The sequence below is a fragment of the Rana temporaria genome, assembly GCF_905171775.1.
Source record: "Rana temporaria chromosome 2 unlocalized genomic scaffold, aRanTem1.1 chr2p, whole genome shotgun sequence".
In the NCBI taxonomy this organism is placed as follows: domain Eukaryota; kingdom Metazoa; phylum Chordata; class Amphibia; order Anura; family Ranidae; genus Rana; species Rana temporaria.
The window spans coordinates 224477-250806 of record NW_024404418.1 but is presented as its reverse complement, the minus strand read 5'-3'; the positions used below and the strand labels follow the sequence as shown (position 1 = coordinate 250806).

The 26330-nt window shown below is 50.7% G+C and overlaps 1 protein-coding gene across 1 annotated transcript in view; it reads left to right on the top strand.

Moving 5' to 3' along the window:
- UBASH3A (ubiquitin associated and SH3 domain containing A) overlaps positions 1 to 5659 on the top strand; it is a 55398-nt gene extending 49739 nt beyond the window's left edge. Inside the window, exon 6 of the mRNA XM_040334179.1 lies at positions 5266 to 5659. Within this exon, the coding sequence (XP_040190113.1) occupies positions 5266 to 5478 (213 nt within the window). The 3' untranslated portion in view covers positions 5479 to 5659. The remainder of the gene's footprint in view (positions 1 to 5265) is intronic.
- The last annotated feature ends 20671 nt before the right edge of the window (positions 5660 to 26330 follow it).

The following is a 26330-nucleotide window of genomic DNA, read 5'->3' as shown; positions in this document are numbered from 1 at the left end:
GGCAACTCTCTTCTGATGGACAAAGCTTCGTGAGAACGGGATGAGTCCTTCAAATTCTCTATGGTCACTTCATATTCCAACCAGCATAGGGACAAAAAACCATCATTGATAAGCATTGGAATATACTTAAAAATTATGAGGTCCTAGGACCTAATCTGCCTGAATGGGCCAAAGTCATCTTTAGGGGAGCACCAACATTGAGAAACAGCATTGCCCCTAATGTTGTGGACCCCCCCATGTCGCCCTGTATTCTTTCAGGATATGAAAGGATATTTTCCTTGTAAGAAGTGCAGTGTTTACCAATGGGAAGTCCAAGTCATTGGAATTTAGGTCCAGTAACACAGGCCGTATTTATCCCATCAAATCATTTTTCACATGTGCGACCACGCACATTGTGTATCTCATCACCTGCCCGTGCGGAAAACAATACGTTGGTCGTACCATACAGACTTTTTCCGTACGGGTAGGTGAACATGTCACTAAAATCATTGGTGGGTGTACCAAACACACTGTCCCGAGACACTACAGGGAATGTCATGACCGTAACCCCAAAGGTACACCGTTTTTAATAATTGATAAGTATGTGCCACCATGGAGGGGAGGGGCCAAAACAAGAGGAGTGTCCAGACTTGAGGCATATTGGATTTATGAATTACGCACTTATGTTCCGCATGGCCTCAATGTCGAATGGGACATAAATGCATTCATCAATCAACCTGAACGTTATGTGTGGATGCACCTTCATACCCAATTGTGGCTCCATACATATTTTTTAAATCATTTTAACTTTTTTAAATTATTTTTTCTTAATTATATTTACTTTACCACTTAACATCTATGTGACTGTGGTATATCATACATTATTGCCCATTTATACGTTGGCATGGCTTTCACCCTCCTGCCTGATGTCATTGTGTGTAATTATTCCGGTTATGGTTGGGGACAAGGATTCCTGTCCTATTGTCCATCCTATGAAAGATTACCAATCTGGTGTCTTTTTCGTTATTTATCTAAATGCTAGATTCCAATTTTTCTAATTCAAGTCTTAATTTTGAATCGGTTTGTTCGCCCTCCTCCCTTCTGCTGCCTCAGTTAGATTGCAGGTGATTGTTAACTCCCGTTGTATATGCGCGCTGTCCGCGTGTATTTTCACTGGGGATCATGTGACGTGGTCCCGTAGTGAGAACGAGGCTTGGTGATGGTCTCTGCGCACATGTCTGGGACAAACCACCTGACGTCCGGACGTTCGGCATTGCGTTCCGGCTCTCTCCTTGTTTTGAGTCTTGGAGCGCACGCCGGCGTCGCCATATTTCCGAGAACCCGGAAGTAATGATAGATTATTGTGAAGCTTGCAGCTGGAGCCATAATTGAGGTATGGGGGGCATATCTATATATTAGGGTAGTTTACAGCAGTAGGTCAGCGCCCCAGATGACGATCTAGAGATCGAAACGCGTCGGGACTCCATGCTGACCCTACTGCTCATTTGATATATGCCTGTTTTATCTACCTAAATGTGAGTGTAAATGTTATATTATTTGCTGCCAAGTAAATCATTTTATACAGAATTACACTATGTACATCCTCGTTTTTTCTTTCCTACCTCTCACACTCTGAGCCTTCGGATCTTTTGGAAATTGCCCACGGTCATCATTGGCTGCTTTTGGCTACCTTTTCCCATCGCTTTACTGTATACTGTATATGCAGTGGAAACCCTCAGACTCTCTCACAAGCCTGGCAGCCAGAATGACACTTGAACTTGGGATTAAGTCTCTGCCACAGACCCTCCCAATGGTTGCAGAAAATGGTGGTCCAGAGTCCTCTTGACTGGACTTAACGCCTGGATCTCCTTCAGGTAAAACTAAACAGATTAGGTTACTGACTGACAGGCGACCAACATCCAGCCTCTCAGTGTCCTGTTCCCCTGGTCCCCTATGGATGGTCAGGCCCCTATCGGAACTCCAGCCTCTCTTGGCACTCCTCAGGCAGACTCTCCACCGAACAGCTTCCTCCAACAGGACGGACACTCCAGGACCTCTTTAGATTACTGAGTCCCAAGCTATAGATCAGATTCTCTGGGCCAACATGGTCCCGAAGCCAGGATCTCTGCGTAGCACGTGCACCCCGGCCCAGAAGGCCATTTGCCGGGGGACGGTGGAATGGCTACCCTGAAGGTGGGCGCCACACAAGGAGAAGACCCAGGAAGATGGCGTCTGCCCCATAAATACCCCTCCCCAGCATGTACAGCGAGGAAGCCTCCTCCTGATAGGCTGCTGGGAAAAAAAGTATCCAGTCCTTGACTCCACTGCTGCTACCTGCCGACCTGGGGTGGGGCTGCACCCCAGGAACAACAGCATGAGCCCACAGCACAGCCAAGCTGGGACAGAAGCTCCACATTTGAACTAATTAACATGGTCAGAGTCACTTAACTCTCTGACCCCCTTCTAAATTTCACTAGCACCGATTCTGAAAAGTAACCAGGCGCTACATACATAAAATAAAATGTTGGCCTTATTATCTACTTATCAGTTATTGTAATCTCCCCTACATAAAACTATATATAGACCATGATGCTTTTGACAATGCCTACTTCATTGTTGGCAACTTTTTGATAGCGCCCCCTATGTGTCTCTATGCTATGGCGTGTCACTTGCTATTCTATTTTGTCTCTTTCTTTGGCCTTCACATTTTTCCCCTGCAGGTTGAACCTTCTCAATTGTGTTCTTATCCGTTTTCAAGACCATTGGCACTAGACATGTGCACAGCAAAAATTTTCGTTTATTTCTGTTTCGTTTCTGTTCGTTTATCGTGATTCGTAACGAGTCGTAATTTCGTAAGACGTTAGTTATCGTATTCGTACTCTTTAGTATTTTCGTAACACTCTTTTTTCCGTTTCCGTTTTTTTTCTGTTAGTTTATTTTTCGTTGAATCGAGATTCGTATTTTCGTTATATTTTGTATTCTGCCGCGTTCGTATTTTTAAAATGTTTTTATTCGTTTTTACGTTAGTTTAATTTTCGTAAAGAAATATATTTTCGTTGCTTTATGATCATTCGTATTTTCGTGTCTAATTTCCTTTGATTGTAAAAATGTACTTTTGTAGATTTTATTGCATTCGTAATTCTGTTAGAATACATTTTACGTTTATTCGACACACTACTCGTCGCAATTTTGTAATTCGGATTTTACTGTGATAGACTTGACTGTCTTAGTTAGCACACACACCCTGTCTAGAATGAAGTCTGACGTAGAAGAAAACTAAAATATGTCAGATATTACAAATACAAACCTAGAAATGAGATGCACTGCAGTCTAACACAGAAAAAGGAGCCAGGAGGTAATGAGAAAGAAGCTCATTGGGGGAAGGAACAAACCTCTTCAGAGGAAAGGGACAGCGCTCAGTGGCTATTGGTCAATGTCCAGAAATATTTCAGTACTAACGAAAGCTAATTTACATTATTTTGTATTTTCGTTGTTTTCATTTCAGTTTTCCGAAGATTCGTAATTTATTTTTCGTTAGTTTTGATTTTCGTTTTTTAGTCTTTGTTCGGCATTTCGTTTTCTTTTCGGTCTTCGAATATTAGTAAGTTTGCATTTTCGTTCATTTTGTTTTTCGTAATTATTATTTTTTTTTGGGTTCGGTATTTTCGTTGTTTCTATGTTTTCGTTTCTTTCATCTTTCGTATCTTCGTTGTTTTTCATATTCGTTATTTTGAAAATATCGTTATTCGTTATTAATTGCGCTAAACCATTCGTTCATTCGTATGTTAACGAATCAACTAAAATAACGAAAATTGACGGAAAACGTATTCGTAACTTAAAAAATTGCACATGCCTAATTGGCACATTTCTTACTTCTCGCCCCGTGCTTAGGCTGCAAACCCCCCCTTTTCGGGGTCCTTGTGTGGGACATCCTGGGCCTTGGTGTTTTCCATTCATTTGGTTGTTTTCCAACAGGAAGCCTTATCATTTTTATTCAGCTCCATCCTGTATTTTCCAAGGAATGTTTTACTCTATAAGGCACACGATTTCACGGCTGATGCGATCCACATGTAGGCGGAACATTTGCCCCAACTATGTCTTTGAAATGCATACTTTGTTCTTCTTCCAGATTATCCTCAAAACTTCTGGTCTTCTCAATGTCCCTGAAGAAAGGACTCCCGAAACGCGTCGGTCTACATGAGAGGCCCTTTCTATGCTTTTCACTAGCTCTTCGTTAGCTGGGTACTCAATGTGTATTATGTATCATGTACGGTGATGTTCTCCACCAATATGCTTTTAACACTTTAAATAAAGTCTTTTATGTTCTATTACAATTTGCCCCTAAAGTCCCACCGTACTTTTTTGCTTTTTCTTTCTGGTACAGAAGAGGGTTCTAGAAGGTTGTTCCCCTTTTCCAGGAGTCAGAGACAATTTCCATAGTGTTGTCCTCTAGGTTCCAGGTCCGGCATTGATGAGCCTCTGAAATCCCCATGTCAGGACTGGGACTTGAACCTGGGACCTCAGCTGTGCCTGGCAATGAATCTTCTCACTGAGTTATCTGAGATGCTGGACAGCGACTTGTCAGATCCTTTGGACAACCCTGCCCTGTACCTTGACTTCTGCTGAACCTTGAACTCTTTGCTCCTCCCATGAACTTCCTGATATAAGCCATGTCTCTGCACTTCCTGTTTGCTAGATTAATGTGCTCTCTACAGCCTGTATCTCGCTCCTGTCTTCCCTGCTGCCATCCAGATTTTGTACCGCTCATTATCGACCCTTGGCTTGTTCCTTGACTACGCTTCTGCCTGATCCCAACCTGCAACTACTCGTTACCGACCTTTTGGCTTCTTTACTGACCACGCTGCTGTTTGATCCTTACCTGCATATCCGCTACTGAACCCCGGCTTGCTCACCTCCTAATTGGGCGATCCTGAGGACCGTGACCTGGTAATAACACGCAGCAAAACTTATCCCCACCATCAGGAGCTCCGGTGAACACCGGTTAGTACTTAGACTCCGCATTTCAGGTGAGCCTGTGTCATCCGCCAGGGTGAATGCCTGTGTACCTATCCTCCTATAGCAACTGGTCATCGAGCCTGACCCCTGATCGTGACACCCCACACTGTCTGCAATGATATAAGGCTTGAATTTGTCGTTTGCTGTGAGGTGACCAGAGCTACATGTCTTATAAATGCCTCCCGGACCTCCCTAATCAATGAATGATCCATACATTCAGGAATCAGTTGTGTATCTATACATGTGTAATGACGTGTCCTCCTCTTCCAGACACTCCGGGCCGTGTTCCCATTCAGTCCGGTGAATGAGGATGAATTAACGCTCAGACAGGAAGATTATGTGTTTGTAGACCCCTCTCAGATCCCGCACTCTCCTCAGGGGTGGCTCATGGCGGTGTCACAAAGGACGGGAAGTTGGGGGCTGGTACCAGAGAACTACCTGGAGAGAACCTCCGAAACTGTCACCTGGATCCAACACCGGTAAGACTCTGCGACACGGCGACTTAATGAGGTTTGATGTTCGTAAAGTGATGTACTTGGTAGATCATAAATGTATTACTCTTACAATCTAGGTCAGTGGTCTCCAAATAGCGGCCCGGGGGCCTGATGCGGCCCTTTGCATGCTTTTAGCTGGCCCTTGGGGCACTATTTCATGCACTGATACCAACAATCAGACTTAATTCCCCCCAACTCATGTAGGAGTACAATTCCTCCCAATGACACTAATGATGGGGCACAATTCCTCCCAATGACACCAAAGATGGGGGACAATTCCTCCCAATGACGCCAACAATGGAGCCTAATAACACCGATGATGGGGCACAATTCCTCCCAATGACACTAATGATGGGGCACAATTCCTCCCAATGACACTAATGATGGGGCACAATTCCTCCCAATGACACTAATGATGGGGCACAATTCCTCCCAATGACGCCAACAATGGAGCCTAATAACACAGATGATGGGGTACAGTTCCTCCCACTGACACCAATTATGGGGCACAATTCCTCCCACTGCATCAAATGATGGGACATTATTTTTCCCCACTGATACTGGGACGTTTTCTATTCCCAATGGCCACCGTCCGGCCCCCCTAAAGTCTGAAGGACAGTAAACTGGCCCTTTGCTTAGAAAGTTTGGAGACCTCTGATCTAGGTGGTGGGGTACGTCTGGGGGATCAATGATGGAGAGGATCTGGGTATTCTGATAGATTATAGATTTATATATATACATTCTAGGGGGTGAACATCTGGGGGGGGGGTCAATGAAAAGGTTCTGGTAGACCAGAGACCTATAGATTATACAATTTAGGAGAAGTACATGGGGGGGGGGGGAGATAGTAGAGAAGATCTGGGGGTTCTGGTAGATCAGAGACCTATAGATTATACAATCTAGGAGAAGTACATGGGGGGGGGGGGAGATAGTAGAGAAGATCTGGGTATTCTATGGGGAGAACAACTGGGGGAATCAGTGATGAAAAGGATCTTAATGTTCTAGGAGATCAGAGACTTATAAATGATATAATCTAGGGGGTGTACATCGAGGAGGGGGTCAATAGTAGAGAAGATCTGGGGGTTCTGGTAGATCAGAGACTTATTAATCTTACAATCTAGGGGGAGAACAAATGGGGGGGGGGGGTCAATGATGGAGAAAGATTTAGTTCTTCTGACAGAACTGTATAGGCAAAACTTTTTTTTTCATGTTTGAATAGAGAAAGGGAAGGTTATACCTGCCAAATCTGTGTTCCATTGGGGAGATTTCCCTTCACTTCCTGTGCAATAGTCAAACAGGAAGTAGGAGGAAATCCCTGAAATGTAAGGGGACCTCCCAGGTCATCAGAGCTGGTGTCCCCATTGGAAGATTTTATCTCTATTACTTTTCTGGGGACAACCCGAAATTTTGAGTTTTCTTTTACTTTCAATGATAATGGTAAACAGGACAAATAGAGGGGGCGAATCTCCCTAATGGGGACACAAACCGCAATAAAAACCTGACAGGGGGTATAATCCCTCTCCACTCCTTCCAACACTAAAAAAGTTCTGACTTGAGTTATGCTTTAACACCTTCCTGCCCGGCTTATAGTAAAATAATGGCCAGGTGGGGGCACTGTTGTGCAAATGATGTCCTCCTAAGAACCCGCCTCTGCGGGGCCGCTAAGTGTAGCAATCTGTCACAGCCGATGACTGATCAATATACCGGTCCATTTCCATAAAATTACAAACTCGCCATGCCTTACTAAATACCTCAGACGTATCATTTCCAAAAAGGGGTGATTTGGGGGGCATTTGTACTGTTCTGGCCTTTTCGGGTCTCAAGAAATGAGATTGGCCGTCAGTACATCAGGATTGATAGGTTGCCAGGTACACAGTGCCTTGCGAAAGTATTCGGCCCCCTTGAACTTTGCGACCTTTTGCCACATTTCAGGCTTCAAACATAAAGATATAAAACTGTCATTTTTTTTGGAAGAAACAACAAGTGGGACACAATCATCAAGTGGAACGAAATTTATTGGATATTTCAAATTTAAAAAAAAAAAAAAAACTGAAAAATTGGGGGTGCAAAATTATTCCGCCCCCTTAAGTAAATACTTTGTAGCGCCCCCTTTTGCTGCGATTACAGCTGTAAGTGGCTTGGGGTGTCTCTGCTGTAAGTCGCTTGGGGTGTCTCTGCTGTAAGTCGCTTGGGGGGTGTCTCTGCTGTAAGTCGCTTGGGGTATGTCTCTGCTGTAAGTGGCTTGGGGGGTGTCTCTGCTGTAAGTCGCTTGGGGTGTCTCTGCTGTAAGTCGCTTGCGGTATGTCTCTGCTGTAAGTGGCTTGGGGTGTCTCTGCTGTAAGTCGCTTGGGGTGTCTCTGCTGTAAGTCGCTTGGGGTATGTCTCTGCTGTAAGTGGCTTGGGGTGTCTCTGCTGTAAGTCGCTTGGGGTGTCTCTGCTGTAAGTGGCTTGGGGTGTCTCTGCTGTAAGTGGCTTGGGGTGTCTCTGCTGTAAGTCGCTTGGGGTGTCTCTGCTGTAAGTCGCTTGGGGTATGTCTCTGCTGTAAGTGGCTTGGGGTGTCTCTGCTGTAAGTCGCTTGGGGTGTCTCTGCTGTAAGTGGCTTGGGGTGTCTCTGCTGTAAGTGGCTTGGGGTGTCTCTGCTGTAAGTCGCTTGGGGTGTCTCTGCTGTAAGTCGCTTGGGGTATGTCTCTGCTGTAAGTGGCTTGGGGTGTCTCTGCTGTAAGTCGCTTGGGGTGTCTCTGCTGTAAGTCGCTTGGGGTATGTCTCTGCTGTAAGTCGCTTGGGGTGTCTCTGCTGTAAGTCGCTTGGGGTATGTCTCTGCTGTAAGTCGCTTGGGGTATGTCTCTGCTGTAAGTCGCTTGGGGTATGTCTCTGCTGTAAGTCGCTTGGGGTGTCTCTGCTGTAAGTCGCTTGGGGGGTGTCTCTGCTGTAAGTCGCTTGGGGTATGTCTCTGCTGTAAGTCGCTTGGGGTATGTCTCTGCTGTAAGTGGCTTGGGGTGTCTCTGCTGTAAGTGGCTTGGGGTGTCTCTGCTGTAAGTGGCTTGGGGTGTCTCTGCTGTAAGTGGCTTGGGGTGTCTCTGCTGTAAGTGGCTTGGGGTGTCTCTGCTGTAAGTGGCTTGGGGGGTCTCTGCTGTAAGTCGCTTGGGGGGTGTCTCTGCTGTAAGTCGCTTGGGGTATGTCTCTGCTGTAAGTCGCTTGGGGTATGTCTCTGCTGTAAGTGGCTTGGGGTGTCTCTGCTGTAAGTGGCTTGGGGTGTCTCTGCTGTAAGTCGCTTGGGGTGTCTCTGCTGTAAGTCGCTTGGGGTATGTCTCTGCTGTAAGTGGCTTGGGGTGTCTCTGCTGTAAGTCGCTTGGGGTGTCTCTGCTGTAAGTCGCTTGGGGTATGTCTCTGCTGTAAGTCGCTTGGGGTGTCTCTGCTGTAAGTCGCTTGGGGGGTGTCTCTGCTGTAAGTCGCTTGGGGTATGTCTCTGCTGTAAGTCGCTTGGGGTATGTCTCTGCTGTAAGTCGCTTGGGGTGTCTCTGCTGTAAGTCGCTTGGGGGGTGTCTCTGCTGTAAGTCGCTTGGGGTATGTCTCTGCTGTAAGTCGCTTGGGGTATGTCTCTGCTGTAAGTCGCTTGGGGTGTCTCTGCTGTAAGTGGCTTGGGGTGTCTCTGCTGTAAGTGGCTTGGGGTGTCTCTGCTGTAAGTGGCTTGGGGTGTCTCTGCTGTAAGTGGCTTGGGGTGTCTCTGCTGTAAGTGGCTTGGGGGGTCTCTGCTGTAAGTCGCTTGGGGGGTGTCTCTGCTGTAAGTCGCTTGGGGTATGTCTCTGCTGTAAGTCGCTTGGGGTATGTCTCTGCTGTAAGTGGCTTGGGGTGTCTCTGCTGTAAGTGGCTTGGGGTGTCTCTGCTGTAAGTCGCTTGGGGGGTGTCTCTGCTGTAAGTCGCTTGGGGTATGTCTCTGCTGTAAGTGGCTTGGGGTGTCTCTGCTGTAAGTGGCTTGGGGTGTCTCTGCTGTAAGTGGCTTGGGGTGTCTCTGCTGTAAGTGGCTTGGGGTGTCTCTGCTGTAAGTGGCTTGGGGTGTCTCTGCTGTAAGTGGCTTGGGGTGTCTCTGCTGTAAGTGGCTTGGGGTGTCTCTGCTGTAAGTGGCTTGGGGGGTCTCTGCTGTAAGTCGCTTGGGGGGTGTCTCTGCTGTAAGTCGCTTGGGGTATGTCTCTGCTGTAAGTGGCTTGGGGTGTCTCTGCTGTAAGTCGCTTGGGGTGTCTCTGCTGTAAGTCGCTTGGGGTATGTCTCTGCTGTAAGTCGCTTGGAGTGTCTCTGCTGTAAGTCGCTTGGGGTATGTCTCTGCTGTAAGTGGCTTGGGGTATGTCTCTGCTGTAAGTCGCTTGGGGTGTCTCTGCTGTAAGTCGCTTGGGGTGTCTCTGCTGTAAGTCGCTTGGGGTGTCTCTGCTGTAAGTCGCTTGGGGTATGTCTCTGCTGTAAGTCGCTTGGGGTGTCTCTGCTGTAAGTCGCTTGGGGTATGTCTCTGCTGTAAGTCGCTTGGGGTATGTCTCTGCTGTAAGTCGCTTGGGGTATGTCTCTGCTGTAAGTCGCTTGGGGTGTCTCTGCTGTAAGTCGCTTGGGGGGTGTCTCTGCTGTAAGTCGCTTGGGGTATGTCTCTGCTGTAAGTCGCTTGGGGTATGTCTCTGCTGTAAGTGGCTTGGGGTGTCTCTGCTGTAAGTGGCTTGGGGTGTCTCTGCTGTAAGTGGCTTGGGGTGTCTCTGCTGTAAGTGGCTTGGGGTGTCTCTGCTGTAAGTGGCTTGGGGTGTCTCTGCTGTAAGTGGCTTGGGGGGTCTCTGCTGTAAGTCGCTTGGGGGGTGTCTCTGCTGTAAGTCGCTTGGGGTATGTCTCTGCTGTAAGTCGCTTGGGGTATGTCTCTGCTGTAAGTGGCTTGGGGTGTCTCTGCTGTAAGTGGCTTGGGGTGTCTCTGCTGTAAGTCGCTTGGGGTGTCTCTGCTGTAAGTCGCTTGGGGTATGTCTCTGCTGTAAGTGGCTTGGGGTGTCTCTGCTGTAAGTCGCTTGGGGTGTCTCTGCTGTAAGTCGCTTGGGGTATGTCTCTGCTGTAAGTCGCTTGGGGTGTCTCTGCTGTAAGTCGCTTGGGGGGTGTCTCTGCTGTAAGTCGCTTGGGGTATGTCTCTGCTGTAAGTCGCTTGGGGTATGTCTCTGCTGTAAGTCGCTTGGGGTGTCTCTGCTGTAAGTCGCTTGGGGGGTGTCTCTGCTGTAAGTCGCTTGGGGTATGTCTCTGCTGTAAGTCGCTTGGGGTATGTCTCTGCTGTAAGTGGCTTGGGGTGTCTCTGCTGTAAGTGGCTTGGGGTGTCTCTGCTGTAAGTGGCTTGGGGTGTCTCTGCTGTAAGTGGCTTGGGGTGTCTCTGCTGTAAGTGGCTTGGGGGGTCTCTGCTGTAAGTCGCTTGGGGGGTGTCTCTGCTGTAAGTCGCTTGGGGTATGTCTCTGCTGTAAGTCGCTTGGGGTATGTCTCTGCTGTAAGTGGCTTGGGGTGTCTCTGCTGTAAGTGGCTTGGGGTGTCTCTGCTGTAAGTCGCTTGGGGGGTGTCTCTGCTGTAAGTCGCTTGGGGTATGTCTCTGCTGTAAGTGGCTTGGGGTGTCTCTGCTGTAAGTGGCTTGGGGTGTCTCTGCTGTAAGTGACTTGGGGTGTCTCTGCTGTAAGTGGCTTGGGGTGTCTCTGCTGTAAGTGGCTTGGGGTGTCTCTGCTGTAAGTGGCTTGGGGTGTCTCTGCTGTAAGTGGCTTGGGGTGTCTCTGCTGTAAGTGGCTTGGGGGGTCTCTGCTGTAAGTCGCTTGGGGGGTGTCTCTGCTGTAAGTCGCTTGGGGTATGTCTCTGCTGTAAGTGGCTTGGGGTGTCTCTGCTGTAAGTCGCTTGGGGTGTCTCTGCTGTAAGTCGCTTGGGGTATGTCTCTGCTGTAAGTCGCTTGGAGTGTCTCTGCTGTAAGTCGCTTGGGGTATGTCTCTGCTGTAAGTGGCTTGGGGTATGTCTCTGCTGTAAGTCGCTTGGGGTGTCTCTGCTGTAAGTCGCTTGGGGTATGTCTCTGCTGTAAGTCGCTTGGGGTGTCTCTGCTGTAAGTCGCTTGGGGTATGTCTCTGCTGTAAGTCGCTTGGGGTATGTCTCTGCTGTAAGTCGCTTAGGGTATGTCTCTGCTGTAAGTCGCTTGGGGTGTCTCTGCTGTAAGTCGCTTGGGGTATGTCTCTGCTGTAAGTGGCTTGGGGTGTCTCTGCTGTAAGTGGCTTGGGGTGTCTCTGCTGTAAGTGGCTTGGGGTATGTCTCTGCTGTAAGTCGCTTGGGGGGTGTCTCTGCTGTAAGTCGCTTGGGGGGTGTCTCTGCTGTAAGTCGCTTGGGGTATGTCTCTGCTGTAAGTCGCTTGGGGTATGTCTCTGCTGTAAGTGGCTTGGGGTGTCTCTGCTGTAAGTGGCTTGGGGTGTCTCTGCTGTAAGTGGCTTGGGGTGTCTCTGCTGTAAGTGGCTTGGGGGGTGTCTCTGCTGTAAGTCGCTTGGGGTGTCTCTGCTGTAAGTGGCTTGGGGGGTGTCTCTGCTGTAAGTGGCTTGGGGTGTCTCTGCTGTAAGTGGCTTGGGGTGTCTCTGCTGTAAGTGGCTTGGGGTGTCTCTGCTGTAAGTGGCTTGGGGTGTCTCTGCTGTAAGTGGCTTGGGGTGTCTCTGCTGTAAGTGGCTTGGGGGGTGTCTCTGCTGTAAGTGGCTTGGGGTGTCTCTGCTGTAAGTGGCTTGGGGGGTGTCTCTGCTGTAAGTGGCTTGGGGTGTCTCTGCTGTAAGTGGCTTGGGGGGTGTCTCTGCTGTAAGTGGCTTGGGGTGTCTCTGCTGTAAGTGGCTTGGGGTGTCTCTGCTGTAAGTGGCTTGGGGTGTCTCTGCTGTAAGTCGCTTGGGGGGTGTCTCTGCTGTAAGTCGCTTGGGGTATGTCTCTGCTGTAAGTGGCTTGGGGTGTCTCTGCTGTAAGTGGCTTGGGGTGTCTCTGCTGTAAGTGGCTTGGGGTGTCTCTGCTGTAAGTCGCTTGGGGGGTATCTCTGCTGTAAGTCGCTTGGGGTATGTCTCTGCTGTAAGTGGCTTGGGGTGTCTCTGCTGTAAGTGGCTTGGGGTGTCTCTGCTGTAAGTGGCTTGGGGTGTCTCTGCTGTAAGTGGCTTGGGGGGTCTCTGCTGTAAGTCACTTGGGGGGTGTCTCTGCTGTAAGTCGCTTGGGGTATGTCTCTGCTGTAAGTCGCTTGGGGTATGTCTCTGCTGTAAGTCGCTTGGGGTGTCTCTGCTGTAAGTCGCTTGGGGTGTCTCTGCTGTAAGTGGCTTGGGGGGTGTCTCTGCTGTAAGTGGCTTGGGGGGTGTCTCTGCTGTAAGTGGCTTGGGGGGTGTCTCTGCTGTAAGTGGCTTGGGGGGTGTCTCTGCTGTAAGTGGCTTGGGGGGTGTCTCTGCTGTAAGTGGCTTGGGGGGTGTCTCTGCTGTAAGTGGCTTGGGGGGTGTCTCTGCTGTAAGTGGCTTGGGGTGTCTCTGCTGTAAGTGGCTTGGGGTGTCTCTGCTGTAAGTCGCTTGGGGTGTCTCTGCTGTAAGTCGCTTGGGGTGTCTCTGCTGTAAGTCGCTTGGGGTGTCTCTGCTGTAAGTCGCTTGGGGTGTCTCTGCTGTAAGTCGCTTGGGGTGTCTCTGCTGTAAGTCGCTTGGGGTGTCTCTGCTGTAAGTCGCTTGGGGTATGTCTCTGCTGTAAGTGGCTTGGGGTGTGTCTCTGCTGTAAGTGGCTTGGGGGGTGTCTCTGCTGTAAGTGGCTTGGGGGGTGTCTCTGCTGTAAGTGGCTTGGGGGGTGTCTCTGCTGTAAGTGGCTTGGGGGGTGTCTCTGCTGTAAGTCGCTTGGGGGGTGTCTCTGCTGTAAGTCGCTTGGGGTGTCTCTGCTGTAAGTCGCTTGGGGGGTGTCTCTGCTGTAAGTGGCTTGGGGGGTGTCTCTGCTGTAAGTGGCTTGGGGGGTGTCTCTGCTGTAAGTGGCTTGGGGTGTCTCTGCTGTAAGTCGCTTGGGGTGTCTCTGCTGTAAGTGGCTTGGGGTGTCTCTGCTGTAAGTGGCTTGGGGGGTGTCTCTGCTGTAAGTGGCTTGGGGTGTCTCTGCTGTAAGTGGCTTGGGGGGTCTCTGCTGTAAGTCGCTTGGGGGGTGTCTCTGCTGTAAGTGGCTTGGGGGTGTCTCTGCTGTAAGTCGCTTGGGGTGTCTCTGCTGTAAGTGGCTTGGGGTGTCTCTGCTGTAAGTGGCTTGGGGTGTCTCTGCTGTAAGTGGCTTGGGGTGTCTCTGCTGTAAGTCGCTTGGGGTGTCTCTGCTGTAAGTGGCTTGGGGTGTCTCTGCTGTAAGTCGCTTGGGGTGTCTCTGCTGTAAGTGGCTTGGGGTGTCTCTGCTGTAAGTCGCTTGGGGTGTCTCTGCTGTAAGTGGCTTGGGGTGTCTCTGCTGTAAGTGGCTTGGGGGTGTCTCTGCTGTAAGTCGCTTGGGGTGTCTCTGCTGTAAGTGGCTTGGGGGGTGTCTCTGCTGTAAGTGGCTTGGGGTGTCTCTGCTGTAAGTGGCTTGGGGTGTCTCTGCTGTAAGTGGCTTGGGGTGTCTCTGCTGTAAGTGGCTTGGGGTGTCTCTGCTGTAAGTGGCTTGGGGTGTCTCTGCTGTAAGTGGCTTGGGGTGTCTCTGCTGTAAGTGGCTTGGGGGGTGTCTCTGCTGTAAGTGGTTTGGGGGTGTCTCTGCTGTAAGTGGCTTGGGGGGTGTCTCTGCTGTAAGTGGCTTGGGGGGTGTCTCTGCTGTAAGTGGCTTGGGGTGTCTCTGCTGTAAGTCACTTGGGGGGTGTCTCTGCTGTAAGTCGCTTGGGGTATGTCTCTGCTGTAAGTCGCTTGGGGTATGTCTCTGCTGTAAGTCGCTTGGGGTGTCTCTGCTGTAAGTCGCTTGGGGTGTCTCTGCTGTAAGTGGCTTGGGGGGTGTCTCTGCTGTAAGTGGCTTGGGGGGTGTCTCTGCTGTAAGTGGCTTGGGGGGTGTCTCTGCTGTAAGTGGCTTGGGGGGTGTCTCTGCTGTAAGTGGCTTGGGGGGTGTCTCTGCTGTAAGTGGCTTGGGGGGTGTCTCTGCTGTAAGTGGCTTGGGGGGTGTCTCTGCTGTAAGTGGCTTGGGGGTGTCTCTGCTGTAAGTGGCTTGGGGGTGTCTCTGCTGTAAGTGGCTTGGGGGTGTCTCTGCTGTAAGTGGCTTGGGGGGTGTCTCTGCTGTAAGTGGCTTGGGGGGTGTCTCTGCTGTAAGTGGCTTGGGGGGTGTCTCTGCTGTAAGTGGCTTGGGGGGTGTCTCTGCTGTAAGTGGCTTGGGGGGTGTCTCTGCTGTAAGTGGCTTGGGGGGTGTCTCTGCTGTAAGTGGCTTGGGGGGTGTCTCTGCTGTAAGTGGCTTGGGGGGTGTCTCTGCTGTAAGTCGCTTGGGGTGTCTCTGCTGTAAGTGGCTTGGGGTGTCTCTGCTGTAAGTGGCTTGGGGTGTCTCTGCTGTAAGTCGCTTGGGGTGTCTCTGCTGTAAGTGGCTTGGGGTGTCTCTGCTGTAAGTGGCTTGGGGTGTCTCTGCTGTAAGTCGCTTGGGGTGTCTCTGCTGTAAGTCGCTTGGGGTGTCTCTGCTGTAAGTCGCTTGGGGTGTCTCTGCTGTAAGTCGCTTGGGGTGTCTCTGCTGTAAGTCGCTTGGGGTGTCTCTGCTGTAAGTCGCTTGGGGTGTCTCTGCTGTAAGTCGCTTGGGGTGTCTCTGCTGTAAGTCGCTTGGGGTGTCTCTGCTGTAAGTCGCTTGGGGTATGTCTCTGCTGTAAGTGGCTTGGGGTGTCTCTGCTGTAAGTGGCTTGGGGAGTGTCTCTGCTGTAAGTGGCTTGGGGGTGTCTCTGCTGTAAGTCGCTTGGGGTGTCTCTGCTGTAAGTCGCTTGGGGTGTCTCTGCTGTAAGTCGCTTGGGGTATGTCTCTGCTGTAAGTCGCTTGGGGGGTCTCTGCTGTAAGTCGCTTGGGGTGTCTCTGCTGTAAGTCGCTTGGGGTGTCTCTGCTGTAAGTGGCTTGGGGTATGTCTCTGCTGTAAGTCGCTTGGGGGTGTCTCTGCTGTAAGTGGCTTGGGGGGTGTCTCTGCTGTAAGTGGCTTGGGGGGTGTCTCTGCTGTAAGTGGCTTGGGGGGTGTCTCTGCTGTAAGTGGCTTGGGGGGTGTCTCTGCTGTAAGTGGCTTGGGGGGTGTCTCTGCTGTAAGTGGCTTGGGGGGTGTCTCTGCTGTAAGTGGCTTGGGGGGTGTCTCTGCTGTAAGTGGCTTGGGGGGTGTCTCTGCTGTAAGTGGCTTGGGGGGTGTCTCTGCTGTAAGTGGCTTGGGGGGTGTCTCTGCTGTAAGTGGCTTGGGGGGTGTCTCTGCTGTAAGTGGCTTGGGGGGTGTCTCTGCTGTAAGTGGCTTGGGGGGTGTCTCTGCTGTAAGTCGCTTGGGGTGTCTCTGCTGTAAGTGGCTTGGGGTGTCTCTGCTGTAAGTGGCTTGGGGTGTCTCTGCTGTAAGTCGCTTGGGGTGTCTCTGCTGTAAGTGGCTTGGGGTGTCTCTGCTGTAAGTGGCTTGGGGTGTCTCTGCTGTAAGTCGCTTGGGGTGTCTCTGCTGTAAGTGGCTTGGGGTGTCTCTGCTGTAAGTGGCTTGGGGTGTCTCTGCTGTAAGTCGCTTGGGGTGTCTCTGCTGTAAGTCGCTTGGGGTGTCTCTGCTGTAAGTCGCTTGGGGTGTCTCTGCTGTAAGTCGCTTGGGGTGTCTCTGCTGTAAGTCGCTTGGGGTGTCTCTGCTGTAAGTCGCTTGGGGTGTCTCTGCTGTAAGTCGCTTGGGGGGTCTCTGCTGTAAGTCGCTTGGGGTATGTCTCTGCTGTAAGTCGCTTGGGGTATGTCTCTGCTGTAAGTCGCTTGGGGGGTCTCTGCTGTAAGTCGCTTGGGGGGTCTCTGCTGTAAGTGGCTTGGGGTGTCTCTGCTGTAAGTCGCTTGGGGTGTCTCTGCTGTAAGTCGCTTGGGGTGTCTCTGCTGTAAGTCGCTTGGGGTATGTCTCTGCTGTAAGTCGCTTGGGGGGTCTCTGCTGTAAGTCGCTTGGGGGGTCTCTGCTGTAAGTCGCTTGGGGTGTCTCTGCTGTAAGTCGCTTGGGGTGTCTCTGCTGTAAGTCGCTTGGGGGGTCTCTGCTGTAAGTGGCTTGGGGGGTGTCTCTGCTGTAAGTCGCTTGGGGTGTCTCTGCTGTAAGTCGCTTGGGGTGTCTCTGCTGTAAGTCGCTTGGGGTATGTCTCTGCTGTAAGTCGCTTGGGGTGTCTCTGCTGTAAGTCGCTTGGGGGGTCTCTGCTGTAAGTCGCTTGGGGTGTTGCTGTAAGTCGCTTGGGGTGTCTCTGCTGTAAGTCGCTTGGGGTGTTGCTGTAAGTCGCTTGGGGGGTCTCTGCTGTAAGTCGCTTGGGGTGTCTCTGCTGTAAGTCGCTTGGGGTGTCTCTGCTGTAAGTCGCTTGGGGTGTCTCTGCTGTAAGTCGCTTGGGGTGTCTCTGCTGTAAGTCGCTTGGGGTGTCTCTGCTGTAAGTCGCTTGGGGGGTCTCTGCTGTAAGTCGCTTGGGGTGTCTCTGCTGTAAGTCGCTTGGGGTGTTGCTGTAAGTGGCTTGGGGTGTCTCTGCTGTAAGTCGCTTGGGGTGTCTCTGCTGTAAGTCGCTTGGGGTGTCTCTGCTGTAAGTCGCTTGGGGTGTCTCTGCTGTAAGTCGCTTGGGGGGTCTCTGCTGTAAGTCGCTTGGGGTGTTGCTGTAAGTCGCTTGGGGTGTCTCTGCTGTAAGTCGCTTGGGGTGTTGCTGTAAGTGGCTTGGGGTGTCTCTGCTGTAAGTCGCTTGGGGTGTCTCTGCTGTAAGTCGCTTGGGGTGTCTCTGCTGTAAGTCGCTTGGGGTGTCTCTGCTGTAAGTCGCTTGGGGGGTCTCTGCTGTAAGTGGCTTGGGGTGTCTCTGCTGTAAGTCGCTTGGGGGGTCTCTGCTGTAAGTCGCTTGGGGGGTCTCTGCTGTAAGTCGCTTGGGGTGTCTCTGCTGTAAGTCGCTTGGGGTGTCTCTGCTGTAAGTCGCTTGGGGGGTCTCTGCTGTAAGTGGCTTGGGGGGTGTCTCTGCTGTAAGTCGCTTGGGGTGTCTCTGCTGTAAGTCGCTTGGGGTGTCTCTGCTGTAAGTCGCTTGGGGTATGTCTCTGCTGTAAGTCGCTTGGGGTGTCTCTGCTGTAAGTCGCTTGGGGTGTCTCTGCTGTAAGTCGCTTGGGGGGTCTCTGCTGTAAGTCGCTTGGGGTGTTGCTGTAAGTCGCTTGGGGTGTCTCTGCTGTAAGTCGCTTGGGGTGTTGCTGTAAGTCGCTTGGGGGGTCTCTGCTGTAAGTCGCTTGGGGTGTCTCTGCTGTAAGTCGCTTGGGGTGTCTCTGCTGTAAGTCGCTTGGGGTGTCTCTGCTGTAAGTCGCTTGGGGTGTCTCTGCTGTAAGTCGCTTGGGGGGTCTCTGCTGTAAGTCGCTTGGGGTGTTGCTGTAAGTCGCTTGGGGTGTCTCTGCTGTAAGTCGCTTGGGGTGTTGCTGTAAGTGGCTTGGGGTGTCTCTGCTGTAAGTCGCTTGGGGTGTCTCTGCTGTAAGTCGCTTGGGGTGTCTCTGCTGTAAGTCGCTTGGGGTGTCTCTGCTGTAAGTCGCTTGGGGGGTCTCTGCTGTAAGTCGCTTGGGGTGTTGCTGTAAGTCGCTTGGGGTGTCTCTGCTGTAAGTCGCTTGGGGTGTTGCTGTAAGTGGCTTGGGGTGTCTCTGCTGTAAGTCGCTTGGGGTGTCTCTGCTGTAAGTCGCTTGGGGTGTCTCTGCTGTAAGTCGCTTGGGGTGTTGCTGTAAGTCGCTTGGGGTGTCTCTGCTGTAAGTCGCTTGGGGTGTCTCTGCTGTAAGTCGCTTGGGGTGTCTCTGCTGTAAGTCGCTTGGGGTGTCTCTGCTGTAAGTCGCTTGGGGTGTCTCTGCTGTAAGTCGCTTGGGGTGTCTCTGCTGTAAGTCGCTTGGGGTGTCTCTGCTGTAAGTCGCTTGGGGTATGTCTCTGCTGTAAGTCGCTTGGGGGGTCTCTGCTGTAAGTCGCTTGGGGGGTCTCTGCTGTAAGTCGCTTGGGGTGTCTCTGCTGTAAGTCGCTTGGGGTGTCTCTGCTGTAAGTGGCTTGGGGTGTCTCTATCAGTTTTGCACATGGAGAGACGGAAATTTTCCCCCATTCCTCCTTGCAGAACGGCTGGAGCTCAGTGATTGGATGGAGAGCGTTTGTGAACAGCAGTTTTCAGTTCTTTCCACAGATTCTCGATGGGATTCAGGTCTGGACTTTGGCCATTCTAACACCTGGATGTGTTTATTTGTGATCCATTCCATTGCAGATTTTGCTTTATGTTTTGGATCATTGTCTTGTTGGAAGACAAATCTCCGTCCCAGTCTCAGGTCTTCTGCAGACTCCATCAGGTTTCTTCCAGAATGCTCCTGTATTTGGCTCCATCCATCTTCCCATCCATTTTACCCTCTTCCCTGTCCCTGCTGAAGAAAAGCAGGCCCAAACCATGATGATACCACCACCATGTTTCACAGTGGGGATCCCGGTGTGTTCAGGGGGATGAGCTGTGATTTTGGTTTCCTCTGAGCAGAGCCCCTTCTTCCACATGTTTGGTGTCTCCCGGGTGGCTTGTGGGAAACTTTACACTTTTTATGGATATCTTTAACCACTTCCATACCAGGTACTTACGCAGCTTCCCGCCCAGGCCAATTTTCAGCTTTCAGCACTGTCGCACTTTGAATGGCAATTGCGCGGTCATGCTACACTGTACCCAAACAAAATTGGCGTCCTTTTTTCCCCACAAATAGAGCTTTCTTTTGGTGGTATTCGATCACCTCTGCGATTTTTTTTTTTTGCGCAACAACTAAAAAAAGGCTGAAAATTTTGAAAAAAAATTACGTTTTTATTTTTTTCTGTTAATTTTTTTGTAAATAAGTTTTCTCTTTCAATTACGGGCACTGATATGGCGGCACTAATGGGCACCGATGAGATGGCACTGATGGACATCGATGAGGTAGTACTGACGGGCACAGATGAGGTGGCACTGATTGGCGGCACTGGTATGCGACACTGATGGGCACACATAGGCGGCACTGATGGGCACACATAGGCGGCACTGATGGGCACACATAGGCGGCACTGATGGGCACACATAGGCGGCACTGATGGGCACACATAGGCGGCACTGATGGGCACTCATGGGCGGCACTGGGCACTCATAGGCGGCACAGATGGGCACTCATGGGCGGCACTGATGGATACTTATGGGTGGCACAGATGGGCACTGATAGGTGGGCACTGGGCATGGATGGGCACTGTGGGGTGGCACTGGGGTGGCACTGATGGACACTGGGGTGGCGCTGATGGACACTGGGGTGGCGCTGATGGACACTGGGGTGGCAGCACTGATTTTTGCCAGGTTGCCAGTCAGTGCCCATTTGTGGGCACTGACTGGCATCTTTTTTTTTTCTTTATGCTTTTTTTTTTTTTTTTTTTCTGTCATTTTTTTTTTTTGTCATTTTTTTTTTTTTGCCCACCCTGGTGCTCCAGGGTGGGCATCCCTGGTGGTCCAGTGTGGCGATCCGAGGGGGGGCTGCGCTGATAAACAATCAGCGCTAACCCCCCCTGTCAGGAGAGCCGCCGATCGGCTATCCTCTCCTCGCGTCTGTCAGACCATCGGCGGCTCTTCCTGTTTACATCGTGATCAGCCGTGGTTGGACACGGCTGATCACGTGGTAAAGAGTCTCCGCCGGAGGCTCTTTACCGAGATCGGAGATGCAGGGTGTCAGACTGACACCCCGCATCACCGATCGCCGCGCGGCATGAAATCCTGCAGGACGTTCTGGAACGTCCTGTCAGGATTTCATAACCACTTCCCGGACGTAAATCGGCCATAGGCCGGGCGGGAAGTGGTTAAGAAATGCTTTCTTCTTGCCACTCTTCCATAAAGGGCAGATTTGTGCCGTATACAGGGACTGATTGTTGTCCTATGGACAGAGTCTCCTCAGATCTCTGCAGTTCCTCCAGAGTGATCCCCATGGGCCTCTTGGCTCCATCTCTGACCAGTCTTCTCCTTGTATGAGATGAAAGTTTAGAGGCCGGGTCTTCGTAGATTTGCAGAGGTCTGATACTCCTTCCATTTCAATATTATCGCTTGCACAGTGCTCCTTGGGATGTTTAAAGCTTGGGAAATCTTTTTGTATCCAAATCCGGATATAAACTTCTCCACAACAGTATGTCGGACCTGCCTGGTGTGTTCCTTGTTCTTCATGATGCTCTCTGCGCTGTAAACGGACCTCTGAGACTATCACAGTGCAGGTGCATTTTATACGGAGACTTGATTACACACAGGTGGATTCTATTTATCATCATTAGTCATTTAATGAACATTGGATCCTTCAGAGATCCTCACTGAGCTTCTGGAGAGAGTTTGCTGCGCTGAAAGTAAAGGGGCGGAATACTTTTCCACGCCCAATTTTTCACTTTTTTATTTGTTAAAGTTTGAAATATCCAATAAATTTCCTTCCACTTCATGATTGTGTCCCACTTGTTGTTGTTTCTTCAGTTTTATATCTTTATGTGTGACGCCTGAAATGTGAAAAGGTCGCAAAGTTCAAGGGGGCCGAATACTTTCCCAAGGCACTGTGTATGTAGCGCTACCCCCTCAGGAGCCGCTGATTGATTTGGGATCGGAGTATTAAGTTACCTCTAATCGTTGTCATGGGGTGAAAGTAGTGAGCAGAGCAGGAAACGAATGTCCAATCAGCAGATGAGGTTTTCTGAATGCTTTATTTCTCAGACCAACATCATCATGAGGAGACAGGAAAGGGCGATGAAGTAAAGGAACTTTGCGCTATCAGGCTTTGGAGAGAGGGAAAGCAGTCCGGCCTTCAGTAGTAGTACAGATCGTCGCCACTCTAGCCGGAGTGGGTGAAGTGCCACCGGACAGACCCCTGCCACAGGCCTGGCAGCCGGAGCGTCACTCTAAGGTTGCTGGGAGGAACAAGTCTCTGCCAGACTTGGCTCTGATTGGATAAGGATGTCAGGTGAAACCTCTGCCACAGACTTGGCTCTGATTGGATAAGGATGCCCGATGAAACCTCTGCCACAGACTTATCTCTGATTGGATAAGGATGTCAGATGAAACCTCTGCCACAGACTTATCTCTGATTGGATAAGGATGCCCGATGAAACCTCTGCCACAGACTTGGCTCTGATTGGATAAGGATGTCAGGTGAAACCTCTGCCACAGACTTGGCTCTGATTGGATAAGGATGTCAGATGAAACCTCTGCCACAGACTTGGCTCTGATTGGATAAGGATGCCCGATGAAACCTCTGCCACAGACTTATCTCTGATTGGATAAGGATGTCAGATGAAACCTCTGCCACAGACTTATCTCTGATTGGATAAGGATGCCCGATGAAACCTCTGCCACAGACTTGGCTCTGATTGGATAAGGATGTCAGGTGAGGCCTCTGCCACAGACTTATCTCTGATTGGATAAGGATGCCCGATGAAACCTCTGCCACAGACTTATCTCTGATTGGATAAGGATGCCCGATGAAACCTCTGCCACAGACTTATCTCTGATTGGATAAGGATGCCCGATGAAACCTCTGCCACAGACTTATCTCTGATTGGATAAGGATGCCCGATGAAACCTCTGCCACAGACTTGGCTCTGATTGGATAAGGATGCCCGATGAAACCTCTGCCACAGACTTGGCTCTGATTGGATAAGGATGTCAGATGAAACCTCTGCCACAGACTTATCTCTGATTGGATAAGGATGCCCGATGAAACCTCTGCCACAGACTTGGCTCTGATTGGATTAGGATGTCAGATGAAACCTCTGCCACAGACTTATCTCTGATTGGATAAGGATGCCAGATGAAACCTCTGCCACAGACTTGGCTCTGATTGGATTAGGATGTCAGATGAAACCTCTGCCACAGACTTATCTCTGATTGGATAAGGATGCCCGATGAAACCTCTGCCACAGACTTATCTCTGATTGGATAAGGATGCCCGATGAAACCTCTGCCACCGGCTCAATGCTGACAATGTGATCAGTGGAGCGAATCCTCCCAATAGATCACTTCAGGGTCACCGGGTGACAGTGTGAGTGTACATGTCAGTGTTCCGGTCACCTGACCCCCGATGGTTCGTTCAAGTCTCTCAGACAACCTGCCTCCGGATTATCCTCAAGCTGATCCCCCACCGAACGGCAAACGGCATGGGATCTCCTCAGTAGAAGGGGGACCCAGTCAGTCACTGGGGCCCCTTTGTGGCATCAGTTGCTCCAGGCCAGGAGGGCCCAGAGTCAGGAACTCTGCGTTGCGATGTGCACACACCCTAAAGGTGGGTGCCGCAGCTGGAACCAGGAACCCGCGAAAAACCCAGAACAACGGCCTTCGCCACAGAAATACCCCCTCCCAGCATGCACAGCGAGGCTCAACTCCTCTCATTGGCTGCTGGGAAGAAGTGGCTCTGCCTGGATCCCTCTGGCTCCATCTGCCGTCCAGAGATGAGACCGCATCTCTGGACGCACAGACTGACCCACAGGACAATCCAGAATTTGGCGACAGCCAAATTTAACAACATTTAGAAAGAGAGTAACTTACCTCTCTCATTCTCCACTAACTTTAGCGTAGTGCCCTTACTGAAAGTAAAGGGGGCGCTACATATATATACATATATATATATCCCATAGTGTGTGGACGCTATCATTTTCCTACAGATAAATAATGTACACTGATTTGGGTTATTTTCAGAATATATTTTGTCCGAGATTTATGAAGAAAGATTATTTATTGGCAAAATTGTAGAACAGAAGCAAAGAAAACATGTTTTTTTTTTTTTCAATATTTTTCGTTGTTTTTTTTGTTTATTTTGCAAAAAATAAACCCCCTGTGGTGATTAAATGCCACCAAAAGAAAGCTCTATTTGTCTGAAAAAATGATAAAAATGTCATATGGGTACAGTGTAGCATGACCGCGTAATTGTCATTTAAAGTCTGACAGCTCTCAAAATTGGACTGAGCAGTATTGGAGGGGTTAATAATCATACAATCTGGGTGGAGAAGGATCTGGGAGAGTCAGTGGTGGAGAAGGATCTGGGGGAGTCAATGGTGGAGAAGGATCTGGGGGAGTCAATGGTGGAGAAGGATCTGGGGGAGTCAGTGGTGGAGAAGGATCTGGGGGAGTCAATGGTGGAAAAGGATCTGGGGGAGTCAATGGTGGAGAAGGATCTGGGGGAGTCAATGGTGGAAAAGGATCTGGGGGAGTCAATGGTGGAGAAGGGTCTGGGGGAGTCGATGGTGGAGAAGGGTCTGGGGGAGTCAATGGTGGAGAAGGGTCTGGGGGAGTCAATGGTGGAGAAGGGTCTGGGGGAGTCGATGGTGGAGAAGGGTCTGGGGGAGTCAATGGTGGAGAAGGATCTGGGGGAGTCAATGGTGGAGAAGGATCTGGGGGAGTCAGTGGTGGAGAAGGATCTGGGGGAGTCAATGGTGGAAAAGGATCTGGGGGAGTCAATGGTGGAGAAGGATCTGGGGGAGTCAATGGTGGAGAAGGATCTGGGGGAGTCAATGGTGGAGAAGGATCTGGGGGAGTCAGTGGTGGAGAAGGATCTGGGGGAGTCAATGGCGGAGAAGGATCTGGGGGAGTCAATGGCGGAGAAGGATCTGGGGGAGGATCTGGGGGAGTCAATGGTGGAGAAGGGTCTGGGGGAGTGCCACCAAAAGAAAGCTCTATTTGGAAAAGGATCTGGGGGAGTCAATGGTGGAAAAGGATCTGGGGGAGTCAATGGTGGAGAAGGATCTGGGGGAGTCAATGGTGGAGAAGGATCTGGGGGAGTCAATGGTGAACGATCTGGGGGAGTCAATGGTGGAGAAGGATCTGGGGGAGTCAATGGTGGAGAAGGATCTGGGGGAGTCAATGGCGGAGAAGGATCTGGGGGAGGATCTGGGGGAGTCAATGGTGGAGAAGGGTCTGGGGGAGTGCCACCAAAAGAAAGCTCTATTTGGAAAAGGATCTGGGGGAGTCAATGGTGGAAAAGGATCTGGGGGAGTCAATGGTGGAGAAGGATCTGGGGGAGTCGATGGTGGAGAAGGGTCTGGGGAGTCAGTGGTGGAGAATGATCTGGAGAAGTCAGTGGTAGAGAATGATCTGGGGAAGTCAGGGTTGGAGAAGGGTCTGGGGGAGTCGATGGTGGAGAAGGGTCTGGGGGAGTCAGTGGTGGAGAAGAATCTGGGGGAGTCAATGGTGGAGAAGGGTCTGGAGAAGTCCATTAAGTCCCCCCTCTGTGTGTGATTGGATGTCAGTGTTACATTGTATATCTCTGTACGTTGGGCTCCTTAAGGTGATTATCTAATTGTTTTTTTTAACTATCGATCCCCCTCCCCCGCTGAGACCACCGCCTGTGGAAGGGAATTCCACATCCTTGCCGCTCTTACAGTAAAGAACCCTCTACATAGTTTAAGGTTAAACCTCTTTTCTTCTAATTTTAATGAGTGGCCACGTGTCTTATTATTAAACTCTCTTCCGGGGAAAAGTTTTCTCCCTATTGGGGGGTCACCAGTCCGGAAATCATCTCCCCTCCCCCGTCTCTTCTCCAGAGCTCACAACCTTTCCTCATCACTAATATCCTCCATTTCTCCTCCAGACCCTTTATTAGCTTTGTTGCCCTTCTTTGTACTCTGTCCATTTCCAGTACATCCTTCCTGAGGACTGGAGCCAAGAACTGGACGGCATACTCCAGGTGCGGCCGGACCAGAGTCTTGTAGAGGGGAGAATTATCCTTTTATCTCTGGAGTGGATCCCCTTTTTATTGCCAATATTCTGTTTGCTTTGTTAGCAGCAGCTTGTCATTGCTGAGCCTCTCATCTACTAGGACCCCCAGAGGTTCTCCCTCCCCCATACCTGAGCTCCTCCCTCCCCCATACCTGAGCCTCTCATCTACTAGAACCCCCAGAGGTTCTCCCCCCATACCTGAGCTCCCCCCTCCCCCATTGCTGAGCCCCTCATCTACTAGGACCCCCAGAGGTTCTCCCCCCATACCTGAGCTCCTCCCTCCCCCATACCTGAGCTCCTCCCTCCCCCATTGCTGAGCCGATCATCTACTAGGACCCCCAGGTCCTTCTCCATCCTAGATTCCCCCAGAGGTTCTCCCCCCATACCTGAGCTCCTCCCTCCCCCATTGCTGAGCCTCTCATCTACTAGGACCCCCACGTCCTTCTCCATCCTAGATCCCCCCAGAGGTTCTCCCCCCCCCCCAGTGTATAGATTGCATTCATATTTTTGCCACCCAAATGCATTATTTTACATTTTTCTACATTGAACCTCATTTGCCATGTAGTTGCCCCTCCCCCCCATTAATTTGTTAAGATCTTCTTACAAGGTTTCCACATCCTGCGGAGAAGTTATTGTCCTGCTTAGCTTCGTATCGTCCGCAAATACAGAGATTGCTCTGCTTACCTCCAGGTTGTTTATGAATAAATTAATTAGGATTGGTCCCAGCACAGAACCCTGGGGGTCCCCACTACCCACCCCCGACCATTCCGAGTACTCCCCATTTATCACCGCCCTCTGAACTCCCCCTTGTAGCCAGATTCAGTCCATGTACTTACCCCTATGGTCCATGTACTTACCCTATGGTCCATGTCCTCACCCTATGGTCCATGTACTTACCCTATGGTCCATGTACTCCCCCTATGGTCCATGTCCTCCCCTATGGTCCATGCCAACTGACCTTACTTTGTACAGTAAACCTTTATGAGGAACTGTGTGCAAAATCCAGATACACCACGTCTACGGACCTTCCTTTA